At 36.9% G+C, this 12,328-nt stretch overlaps 1 protein-coding gene across 7 annotated transcripts in view; it reads left to right on the top strand.

Annotated features, from left to right (window-relative positions):
- The window catches only part of ALS2 (alsin Rho guanine nucleotide exchange factor ALS2), a 75,014-nt gene that overhangs the window by 39,739 nt on the left and 22,947 nt on the right, over positions 1–12,328 (top strand). For all 7 annotated transcript variants that reach the window (XR_008505581.2, XM_064586925.1, XM_045868205.3 and 4 more), the window contains 6 exons: positions 606–671; positions 6,343–6,505; positions 10,683–10,814; positions 11,213–11,341; positions 11,689–11,759; positions 12,168–12,234. Coding sequence is in view for 6 of the 7 variants with exons in the window: in XM_064586925.1 (XP_064442995.1) it covers positions 606–671; positions 6,343–6,505; positions 10,683–10,814; positions 11,213–11,341; positions 11,689–11,759; positions 12,168–12,234 (628 nt within the window). In the remaining variant the exon portion in view is untranslated. The remainder of the gene's footprint in view (positions 1–605; positions 672–6,342; positions 6,506–10,682; positions 10,815–11,212; positions 11,342–11,688; positions 11,760–12,167; positions 12,235–12,328) is intronic.

The raw sequence follows: 12,328 nt of genomic DNA, 5'->3' as shown, positions 1-12,328 counted from the left end.
GGAGTATGGTAGAAATGTACATGAGTCAAAGCAGTATATCAAGACATTCTCTAGCAATAGATTAAAACTTAACTGACATTTTCTAACAGTTTCACTTGAGCTTTTTTAACATATTTTCATCCCTTCTCTATTGTTTATTTCTGAAGATTTAATTTTCATTAAAAATCCAACTATTTTAATTGTATTTTCTCAAGTTTGTTAAGTTAGAAAAGTAAAGGGGCGCCTGGGTGGTTCAGTCATTTAAGCGTCTGCTTTCAGCTCAGGTCATGATCCCAGGGTCCCTTGCATCAGGCTCCCTGCCCCATTGAAAAAAGTTACCGAAGTAATATCTATGAAGCAAGTTCTATCATCTTCTGCATAATTTTAGTTGTATTTTAAATTTACAATTATCTTTACTAAAATGGCTCTTTCCCCTCCTGATTATTGTGATTACCACATAATCTGCCCTTCATTTCAGTCAAGTCAGTTCATGAATGTTGACATCACAAAAGTTCTAAACTTATTGGTGAGACCAAGAAGTATCTGCTCCAGATGCTTGTTATGTAAATTTGTTCTTCAGAATTTTCATTAATGCTAATGTACATGTGTTTTCTTTTTTGGTCAAGGTATTGCACATCTATTACAAATTTCCTGGTTATGGGAGGATTCCAGCTTCTTGCTAAGCCTGCCATGTAAGCAAATACATATCTTCCAATTATCATTCTAACAACCAAAGATCATGTTTTATAGTGTTCTTTGTTTTTGAGTGCCCAGGAAAAGCTTTGGCTTAATCATTTTACCAAATGTAGACTACCAAAATGTAGACTTTTGCTAACTCTTAAAAAAGACAGGTATTATTAGCCCCTGATTATCATTGGGAGTAGTATGGTATTGAAAAAACCACAAGATCTGGGTCCTTCTTTATTATCCCTGAGATGTTGGACAATTCTCTTCACCAAATTGAGCCTAATTTTTTTCATCTGAAAAATAGAAATGTTTTTTCCCTGGTTGTGAGGAACAAATAATGTATGTAATGGTATAGAGAAGAACACAAAGTGTTGCACAAGCATAAAGATTTTGCATTTAGCTTCTGGATAATAAATATAAAAGCCTCTTACATGAGGCTAATCATTCTGAACTATGTAGATTCTCAACAAGTGTTGACCTAGAGACAAAGGCAAGTTTAAAAAATTCAGTTGTATTTTAATAGTAAACATATAACATATATACTCACAACCCAGATTTAATAGATGTTAATGTTTTGCCATGTTTGCTTTTGATCTTATATCCTAATAGAGTAATAACATCCTTGTCTCATTTCTGATCTTCAAGGGGAATAGTTTTAGTATTTCTTCATTAAAGATGATTGCCTTAGGTTTTTGGTAAATATCATTTATAGGGTTAAAAGGCTCCCTTCTTAAAAAAGGCAGGGGAGGGTTCCCTTCTATTCCTGAAAGTTGAAGAGCAATTGATTATTTTTTTAATGGTAAACATCCTTGAGTTCTCAAGATAAATTCAGTGGTCTGCCTGTATTAGTTTTTCAGTGCATTGCTGGACTCAATTTGCTAATATTTAAGATTTTTGCATCTATATGAATGTGAGGTTTTCCTTCTCTTCTGAACTTGAAGTTTTGATAAGAAGATTGCACTAGCAATCATAAAGTGAGTGTGGGAACTTTGTATTTTCTGGAATAGTTTGCATGAGATAGGGAATATCTGTACTTTGAGATTTTGTAGAATTCATCTGTAAAAACGTATGGCTTTTGTGGGGGCATTTCTGTAGGGAGTTTTTAAACTACTGACTTCATTTCTGTAATGAATAGATCTGTTCAGGTCTTTATTTCTTCTTGTGGCTTTAATTATTTGTATTTTTCTGGAAAATTATTGCATCCAAGTTTTCAAATTTATTGGCATAATATTGCTACCATTGTCTTAAGATGTTTTCACCTCCATAATAACTGTGGTTATATCCCCTATTTTTCATTCCTCTTATTTATTTGAGTCTTTTATCTTTTTATCTTGGTCAGTTTGTCAGCAGTTTACCCTTTTTAATTTTCTTTTCAAAGATTAAGCTTTAGTTACTACTTACTTTTCTTTGTTTTCTATTTTATTTCTGCCCTTTTTAAAAAAAGATTTTATTTGAGAGAGAGAGAGAGCAAGCAAGAGTGGGTGGAGGGGAGAGAGACAGGCAGACTCCCTGCTGAGTGCGGAGCCTGACATGGGGCTCCATCCCAGGACCCTGAGATCATGACCTGAGCTGAAGTCAGATGCTTAACTGACTGAGCCACCCAGGTGCCCTGAATTTCTGCCTTTTATTTCCTTCTTTCTTTGTGTTCCCCTGTTAATGTCTTCCAACTTCATGAGTTTAGCATTTAGCTCATCAATTTTCCAATCTTTGGATTTTTCTAATGTACTCATCCAAGGCTATAAATTTCCCTCCAAGTGTTGCTTTAGCTGTATCTTAAAACCTTTGATACCTTTTGTTTTTATAATCATTCAATTGTAAATATATTTCTAATTTCCATCTTGATTTTTTCTTTGACTCCTGTTATGTCCTTCATTTCCAAAGTACAAGGGTTCAGCCTTCATTTAAAAAAAAATATTTATTAGAGAGAGAGAGAGAAAGTGGGCATGAGCAGGAGGGAGGGGCAGAGGGAAAGGGAGAGGGGAGAAGCAGATTCCCTGCTGAGCAGGGAGCCCAACGCGGGGCTTGATCCCAGGACTCTGAGATCATGACCTGAGCCAAAGACAGACGCTTAACCAGTTGAGCCACTCAGATGCCTCAGCAGCCTTCATTTTTTAAATGACAGATTAAAGAGTGTTTTATTTTAACCTTATGTAGTAAGTTTAAAATTTTTGATCTTGCTATTTTGATTTATATTAATATAATGACACCACTTTCTATTCTGTTACTTTTAACCTGCCTGTATTGTATTGTAATATTTTTGTATATTTCTTTTTTTTTTTTTTAAGATTTTATTTATTTATTTGAGAGAGAGAGAATGAGAGACAGAAAGCATGAGAGGGAGGAGGGTCAGAGGGAGAAGCAGACTCCCCGCTGAGCAGGGAGCCCCATGTGGGACTCAATCCCGGGACTCTAGGATCATGACCTGAGCCAAAGGCAGTCGCTTAACCAACTGAGCCACCCAGGCGCCCCTGTATATTTCTTGTAAACAGCAAATTGGTGGACTTACTGCTTTGTTGTTTTTTCCATCTGAGAGTTTCTGGCTTTTAACTGACAAGTTTATATTTGTTGTAATTTCTGATTTTACATTTATTATACATCTATATATTGTATTGACTAAAAAAAGCTTATTTAACATTTAGTGTTGGTGAAATGCTGAATCTTGGCCAAAAAAATAGGAGAAAATGATTGCAGCCAAACCAGTAATTAAATGAAGAAAAAAAAAAATGGTTATTTTTCCAAATAGTAATGCTTGAAGAAAAGCAGCTTTATTATAGGAGGATGCAAAAATAGGTGGAGATTTGTGACAAGTTAAAAATGGGGAGGTTTTGGGTGCCTGGGTGGCTCAGTTGGTTAAGCGACTGCCTTCAGCTCAGGATCGAGTCCCACATCGGGCTTCCTGCTCAGCAGGGAGTCTGCTTCTCCCTCTGACACTCCCCCCTCTCGTGCTCTCTCTCTCTCATTCTCTCTCTCAAATAAATAAATAAAATCTTAAAAAAAAAAAATGGGGAGGTTTCTGGGTTTCTTGAAGGACAATGGTAGTTGGTGACCCTGATGCCTTATTTAGCTTTATTTTATTTTTTGTTAACCTTCCTCTAGTTTTTCCAGAGTTCACAGTACTCAGGAATTGACCTGACTCCTTGTTAGAGCAGCTAAAGCAGATGACATAAGTGAAAGCCTCTTGTTAGAACCTAGGCAGGTGTTAAGCAATTAATAAACAATGGGTGACTTTAAGCTATGGAAGCAAATATTAAGTCTGGATTTGGGCAGCATTTCCCAAGCTGTGGTTCATGAACCCTGGGGTTTTACATATTTAAAAGGTAATAATAACATCTTTTTACAACTTCTATTTACAAAGTCAGTATTTTAAGTTATTTTGTAGTATTTATTTAAAAAGAGAACCTCTAGAGCATAGCTGGTGAGCCCACATGGCAGTTAGTAAGTCTTGGATGTTGATACTCAAGCTCTCATCACTCAGCTGGTTTATCATTTAGATACTCAACTCATGCTAGCTTGGTGGTTTGATCATCATGTGGGTTTTTAAAAAATTACTGTGCTAACATATACATTCCATAATATTTATCATTTTAAACATTCCTAAGTGTATAATTCTGTGGCACCAAGAACATTTATGTTGTGTAAACCATTGCCACTATTTGTACACAAAACTTTTTAAAATCATCCCCAACAAAAACTCTTTCTGTACCCATTAAGCAATAATTTCTCCTTCCTTTCCCCACCCCTAGCACCTGGTAACCTCTATTCTACTTCCTGTCTTTATGAATTTGCCTATTCTAGGTACCTCACATAAGTGAAATCATATAATATTTGTCCTTCTGTGTCTGGTTTATTTCCCTAAGTGTAATGTTTTCAAGGTCTGTCCGTGTTGTAGCATATATCAAACTTGCGTGGCTGAATGATATTCCACTACACACACACACACTACATTTTGTTTATCCATCCATCTGTTGATGGACACTTGGGTTCTACCTTTAATGTATTAATTTTTTAAATTATTTTTTTTAAAAGATTTTATTTATTTGTTAGAGAAAGCACACAAGCAGAGCTGAGCAGGGGGCCCGATGCAGGGCTCAATCCCAGGACCCTGAGATCATGACCTGAGCTGGAGGCAGATGCTTAACTGACTGAGCCACCCAAGTGCCTTAATGTATTAATTTTTGAGTAACAAGTACAAACCTAGCCATGTAAGGGGAGAGCAGTATTGCCACTATAAGATTAAAACTCCCAAGAGAAGATAAGCTGAACAGTCCTTGGTTCAGGTTTCCTAAGAACATACAAGGGCCTTTTTGGGAAAGTCCATAGGCAAGGACCTGAGTGAGTCCTGAAAGGTAATAGGACTTAAAAGAGTTGGAACATTTCTGGTCTAGTACTGGGCATGCAGAAGAAATGTGGTCATAGTGGCTATGTGTTCAACATGTGCTATTTCAGTCTCTCAGGAGCAGATTAAAGCAGAACACTTCCGTGGGGTTAAATGAGAATTCTTAGCTGATCTCAGCAGCAGGACATGTAGGAGGAAGTAGGAACATCCACACGAGCCAAATATAAATAAAAACCTGGGTCACATTCCCCAGGGCACTCTCAGGTCTCTTCTTAACTGCATTGTAAGATAATCCAGTTTGTGCTATTGAACTTTTGGGTTCCTGGATATTATTACATATTTTCCATTCCAAGATAATACTTCATTAATGTCTGAGTTAAACATTTCTTTATTCTACAGTTCTCTAAGAGATTATAAAGTGATTCATCCTTGCTTATAGTCTTGTGTGACATTGTCTAATTTGAAGCCTTGTAGGTAAGAATTGTAATATAATGCTTATAAAGCACTCAGGGTAGTACCTGACACATAATTATTGCTTATTAAGGGGCAGGTAATAATTATTATTCTGTCCCACCAACTCTTCTTTCACATCTTTTTTTTTCTTCTTTCACATCTTTTAAGTATTTTGGTCTGATCATAGTCTCAGTGGGTTATTGATCACCATTAAAATTTGCAATAAAATTTTAATGAACTTACATAAAACAATATAAAAACTAAATGTTGGCTTCAGTTTAAAATGCTTTTGAAGATCTCAGCATTGAAATCTTCACATAGAATTAGCTCTACTGTTTCCTGTTAATTGTAGTACTGGTACCTGCAGCTTTTCATTACTGTCATAATTAATTTTTATTAGGTGAAGAAAAAAAAAGAAATTAGAAGTATTTTAATATTACATGCCAGTTGTGTTGGGGCAAAGAGCTTTGTTCTCCATTAGTTCGGTTTAGTACAACTGATGAGAGCAATTAGTCTTGCCATTTATTGCTGTGACTTTTGGCTTGGAAGTTAACAGGTAGTGGTGTCAGCTGGTCTCCAGTTACTCCCTGAAACTGTGGGCTGCATGATTCATCTCCTAGAACTCAAGGCACAGTTTGTGATTAATCATCTCTCTTATAGAGTTACTATTGCTACCATATGCTGCTTTTTATATGTAAAAATCTATTTTCTAGGCAGGGAAATTCTTTTATCTGTCTTATTTCATTGTATTTATATTCTACTTTCATAGCACCTAAAAACATGTATGCTGAAAAAAGTGGTATCTAGTGAAATATATCTACTCAATATCATACATTTTTCAATACCAAAAAGATTAATTAAATTTCTTTTTTTCCCTCTATCTCCAGTGATTTCCTAAATAAAAACCAGGAGCTATTGCAAGAGTTATCAGAAGTAAATGATGAAAACACCCAATTGATGGAAATACTGAATACTCTGTTTTTCTTGCCAATCAGACGACTTCATAATTATGCTAAAGTTTTGCTAAAGCTTGCTACCTGTTTTGAAGTGGTAAGCTCCCATAAATATCTCATTTGAACTCTTGGGAAGCCAAAGATCATAGTTGTTTGTCTGGATTATGCTACCCCAAGATTTCAAACTCCATTAATTTACTATTTATATGTGTCTAATTAAATTTATTTTTCTTCAAGAACATGAAAGAAGAAAGTTTGACCATAGGTAAATCTAGTTCTCTTTGCCGTTGATTTAGTTTCTTCTCGGGACCTTATCAAGATTAATTTTGTATTCATTTTATGAAACTCTGTCACAAGTTGAGGCCCAGTTATGTTACGCACTCAATAGTTGTCAAAGTTTATTGAGTGCATACTAGTACAAGTTACACAGAGCTCTTTAAAATCCTGGCTTTCTGTGTAATGAGATACCTGTAAGGCAGTGGAATTACCACCTGGCCAGGACTCAGGATAGACTCATGCCAGGTATTTGGGTCACCTTAGCAGATGGTATGAGAAATCACAGTGTTACAGGGTTTTCTCAGATGTTAAGTGGTCCACTTTCTATATGAAATTAGTTGGGTGGAGTCCTAGAAAATTAGTACCATTGTAGGATATGGGTGTATGTTAAAGCTGGTCCTGAGACATTGACCTTTGAAATTGTACTAAAATATGTAGTTTCATTTTGTTCCCACTCTGAAGGGCTCCAGAGAAACCATAATGATTCTGCGGTCTCATATACTTTAGAATCTTTTATTTATTTATTTTTTTTTTAAAGATTTTATTTATTTATTTGAGACAGAGAGAATGAGAGAGAGAGAGCACATGAGAGGGGGGAGGGTCAGAGGCAGAAGCAGGCTCCCTGCTTAGCAGGGAGCCCGATGCGGGACTCGATCCAGGGACTCCAGGATCATGACCTGAGCCGAAGGCAGTCACTTAACCAACTGAGCCACCCAGGCGCCCACTTTAGAATCTTTTAAATCCTGGAACTTACCTCCTTATTTGGATAAATTGCAGTCTCCAGAGTGACCCACAAACTGTTGTGGGCTTTTTATTTTTGATTCTACTGTAGTCTCATAGATCTTTTCTTTAGTCTGATTTCAATTTTAACTCAAACTGATGTAGTTTTAGCAATGAAGGTTTGAGCTACACAAGTAACCCACTGAGATGCAAATGTCATCTCAATGTACCCTCAATTAATCAAAGATCTTCCCTCCCAGACCAGCTTGGAACTATTCAGAGAGTCTGGTATTACAGTTTCCAGTCTGAAGGGTCCTAATTCTGTGTGAAAAACCAGACTTTAGTTTGGCATTTAAGGCCCTTTATTATCTGATACCCTCTTTTGTTTCTAGCCTTATCTACCATCCTGTGTCCTACATGTTAGTTCAGATCCCTGGACATACATGTTTTATATTTCCTTCATGAGACACTCTACCACCATCCTCATTATGGGAAAATTTCAAGGCCTGGGTCAAAAGTCATTTTATCATGAAAATGAAGCCCTCTCTGACTATACCACATTCCTTCCTCTTCCCATCGTTTAAGAATGGGTTACCCCGGGGCGCCTGGGTGGCTCAGTTGGTTAAGCGACTGCCTTCGGCTCAGGTCATGATCCTGGAGTCCCGGGATCGAGTCCCGCATCGGGCTCCCTGCTCGGCAGGGAGTCTGCTTCTCCCTCTGACCCTCCTCCGTCTCATGCTCTCTGTCTCTCATTCTCTCTGTCTCAAATAAATAAATAAAATCTTAAAAAAAAAAAAAAGAATGGGTTACCCCTTTCTCTGTGCTTTGTTAGTACTGTCTTTGCCCATTATTTTCTTATGATCCCCAGGACTGGGGATCAAAATCATCTGTGCAAATTTTTCAAAACACATGGCCATATTCCATCACTGCAGATTGTTATTTAGTAGATCTCAGGTACAGCTTAGACATCATATATACATATACATTTTTCTAGATAAAAATAGTACCTAGTATTTATTAAATGCATTCCATGTGCCAGGTACTAACCATGTTATTTGTATTCATTTAATCCCCATGGCAACCCTGTGAAATAGATATTACTGTTATCCCCTTTCTACAGATAAAGGAATTGAGGCACATTGGTCAAACTAGAATTTATACCCAAGGATTCCAGAGTCTGTTCTTTTAACCACTTTACTATATTGTCTCTTCTGATAGATAGCCTATTAACAAAACCATTGCATTATTCTGCTATGTTGTATGTTTTTCTGTCTTTTTTGCTTTGTTTTAAGCTCCCGGAAGACAAAGATTGTACCTTACTTATTTTTTTATCCCTGACACTCAGAATATTCTGTATGTAGTACATGCCATTAAATGTTTTTTAAATGAATGGAAAATGAATATGAATCACTGTAAGAATTGTGGACTGTGAAGTAATTAGTCATGAATGTGAGGGATCATCCTTTTGTTTTACCTTCTGCTCACTTTCCATCTGGTGTGGCAATTATACCCTGTCCTGTGGTTGGTTCTCCAAGCTTGGCCCACAAACCCCTGGGGGTTCCAAAGACCCTTTCGGAGGGGTCACAAGATCAGACTATTTTCAGGACAATACAGAGACATTTGCTTTTCCACCAGTGGTGCAAAAGTAAAGCTGGACAGAACTGCTATCTCCTTAGCATGAATCAAGGCAGTGGCACCAAACTAGTCATTGTGTTCTTTGCTGCCATGCACTTGCAGTTAAAAAACAAAAGAAGTAAAAATATGCCGGTTTCACTTAGAAATACTCTTGATGACACAGCAAAAATCATTAATTTTATTTAACCTCAACAAGTGAGTTTACATCTTTTTTTTTTTAAGATGTAATTGACTTGTTACATTCTATTGTTTTCAGGTATCTGACATAATGATTCGATAGATGTATATATTGTGAAATGATCATCCATGATATATCTCGTTAATATCCATCACCACACACAGAAGTATAGATCTTCTTAATATTCTGTGTGACGAGATGGGAGTACACAGAGCAGCTCTGCTGCAGACCGAAGGATGGAGGTTTTTCCAGAAAACGCACCAGATTACTATCTTTTGAGTTGAGAGCTGCTTTTTTTTTTTTTTTAACTTGAAAAAACAATTGACAGATAATTATGTTTATTCAGATTTGGGTATTAGGCAGATATTTTCTCAAAAATGAGTAAATGAACCTGTCACTTCGAGGAGAACAACTGACAGTATTTGTGGCCAGTGATAAAATCTGAACTCTGAAGCAAAAAGTACAATGTGGGAAACATGTATGTATCACTGTTGAGTTTGGCAGTTTCCCAGTACTTGGCAACTTTTTCTGATGAGATTGGTGATAATATAGAACTTTTGATGTTGTATAATAAAATGTATCAACATTTGGAAGGTCTGCATTATTCAGTGAACCAGTATTTTTCCAGATGTCTAATCCACATGCTATAAAATCATGCATAGGTAAAATATCTATTCAAAGTGTAAGAGATCAGAGAATTTAATGTAATAGAGTACAAAAAGTTTGATTAACGTAGTTTCAGATTCTACATTTCAGCTACCCTTTAAGAACCTACTACTTAACAACTTTTGGTTAGTTTCAAAGAATATCCACTATTATTTGAAATGGCTATTAAAATAATCCTCCCTTTCCAACTATATATCCTCATAAAGCAAGATATTCTGCATCTATTTCAACCAACAGATTAAATGCAATAACAGAAATGAAAATCTAGCTGTCATCTTGTCAGCCAGATAAGAAAGAGGTTTGAAAAAATGTAGAACAATGCTACTTTTCTCACTAAGCATTTTGTTGTTGTTTTGGAAAATATAGTCATTTTTCATTTAAACTGTTACTATATTTAAAGTGAGTTAATAAAGATTAAAGGTTATTTTTATTTCTCTATTTTCTAATATGGTAAATATCAATAGGTATAATCCACATAAGCAAAATAGAGGGATATCCTGAGACCAAAACATTTGAGAACTCTTGCCCTATCATGAGTTCTCTGCTGCTTTCCTCACTGATAACTGCCAGTGTTTATTTCTTTCCCCTGGAGTTATTCCTCTGTTTCATATGTACATGTGTATAGTAGAATTTTTTGGAACCAATCTTCTTTCTGCTCAGCCCCCTTTAATATACCATGTCTGTTCTTCATTTGGATTTCTTTCCTAAATTTAATACTGTATATCTACACCAGACTGAGGCTATAGATTCTGGACAATTGTTTTATATTCATCTTCTCCCCTTTATTATTGGCTTTCAGACATCTCCAGAGTACCAGAAACTACAGGATTCCAGTTCTTGTTATGAGTCTCTTGCTCTCCATCTCGGCAGGAAAAGGAAAGAAGCTGAATACACACTGGGCTTCTGGAAGACCTTTCCCGGGAAAATGACGGTAAACCATGCCAGTTGTCATTACCCCAGCACACAGCAGGCATATCCATAACAACTGTCATAATTTTCTCCATTCCTCATTTGTTTATAATAATGTTTTAATGAGCCCTTTTTTAAGGGTGGTCAAAGGACAGCAGTCGTTGCTCTAAACCTCAACACCTACCCTCATTTCTAGGAATCCTCTCTGAACACATACCACCTTTTGTTTGTTCCTGCCTTTTTCTTAATTTCCTTTGAGCGCTTTTATTAAATGTTCAGATCCTATCTAACTTCAGGTTTAACACCAAGCTAAGCCACGAGCAACAAATTCTCCTAAATGTGATTTGTGTCTTTTTCATTTTCGCTTTGCATGTTAACATAATTCTGATGGTTCAGTTATGTATCTGTTTTCAATTCCAGGATTCCTTGAGGAAGCCAGAGCGTCGGCTGCTCTGTGAGAGCAGTAACCGAGCCCTATCTCTGCAGCATGCTGGGAGGTTTTCTGTGAATTGGTTCATTCTCTTTAACGATGCCCTAGTCCATGCCCAGGTATGCCAGATTTCTAACTTTTACTTAATTAAACCATCAGTTTGTATTAAAAATATTGTGATTTTGCTGAAATTATTGAATAAAAGAGAATGTTTAGCTTGCATTTGTGGTTTGGACCAAATTTCAGGGAGCTCTTTTAGTTTCCAGCTTGAAAATGAGTATCAACCATGTGAAGGGGTCCTTGTAGCAGAGATGGCAAGACCTACTGGGATTAGCTATGTTATGGGGACTCAGTGGCTGAGATAGTGGCACCCAGGTGGATTTAACCATTTGAAAGGGGTTATATAGCGGAGGCCCCAGGGCCCACCCGAGCTTTCTCAGATGTGTCTCCATGTTCTTTCTTGCAGTTCTCCACACATCATGTTTTCCCTTTGGCCACGCTATGGGCAGAGCCACTTTCTGAAGAAGCTGGTGGTGTGTAAGTATGTCCCCCTTCCCGGACCCTCACCCTAACTCTCTCCCTCTGCTACTAGGTTGTTTCCTTAGACATGAAAAAAAGCTCAGGAGTCCTCCCCATTCTGCATAATGAAGCTTACCTTCCCAGCCTATAGATAGTAAAATGGCCTGTTGTGAAGATCATGGCTGATCATGATAAATGGTAGAGGGCTTCTCCATTGCTCACATCCCCGTTGTTCAACACAAAGGAAATTGACTCTGTGTCCTTTCTGTCTCCTACTGTGAGAGCCAAACCCAGGGCATGTCTGCATTTACATTTAATTGACTTCTACTCCTCTTGAAATAAACAAGTTGCTTTTCATATTTGAGGAGTGATATTATAATGACAGGTTGTCATACCTACTGGTATTTATCCTTGTGAATGTTTTAGGAATGGCTTAAAGATAACTACACCTGAGGAGCAGTTCACTCTCATTTCATCAACACCCCAGGAAAAGGTTAGTCCATTATGATATTTTCTTTTGATCTTTTGGCCTGGCTACTTCTGTCTCTTATGCTAGGAAAGAAAAGATAAAAATTGTTCTTCCTTGG

Source organism: Mirounga angustirostris, unplaced genomic scaffold (genome assembly GCF_029215605.1).
Source record: "Mirounga angustirostris isolate CCGP_5_RB_7025 unplaced genomic scaffold, mMirAng1.0.hap1 SCAF_3, whole genome shotgun sequence".
Classification (NCBI taxonomy): Eukaryota; Metazoa; Chordata; class Mammalia; order Carnivora; family Phocidae; genus Mirounga; species Mirounga angustirostris.
Note: the sequence above shows the minus strand (reverse complement) of the source record. Positions and strands in the feature narration are given on the sequence as shown.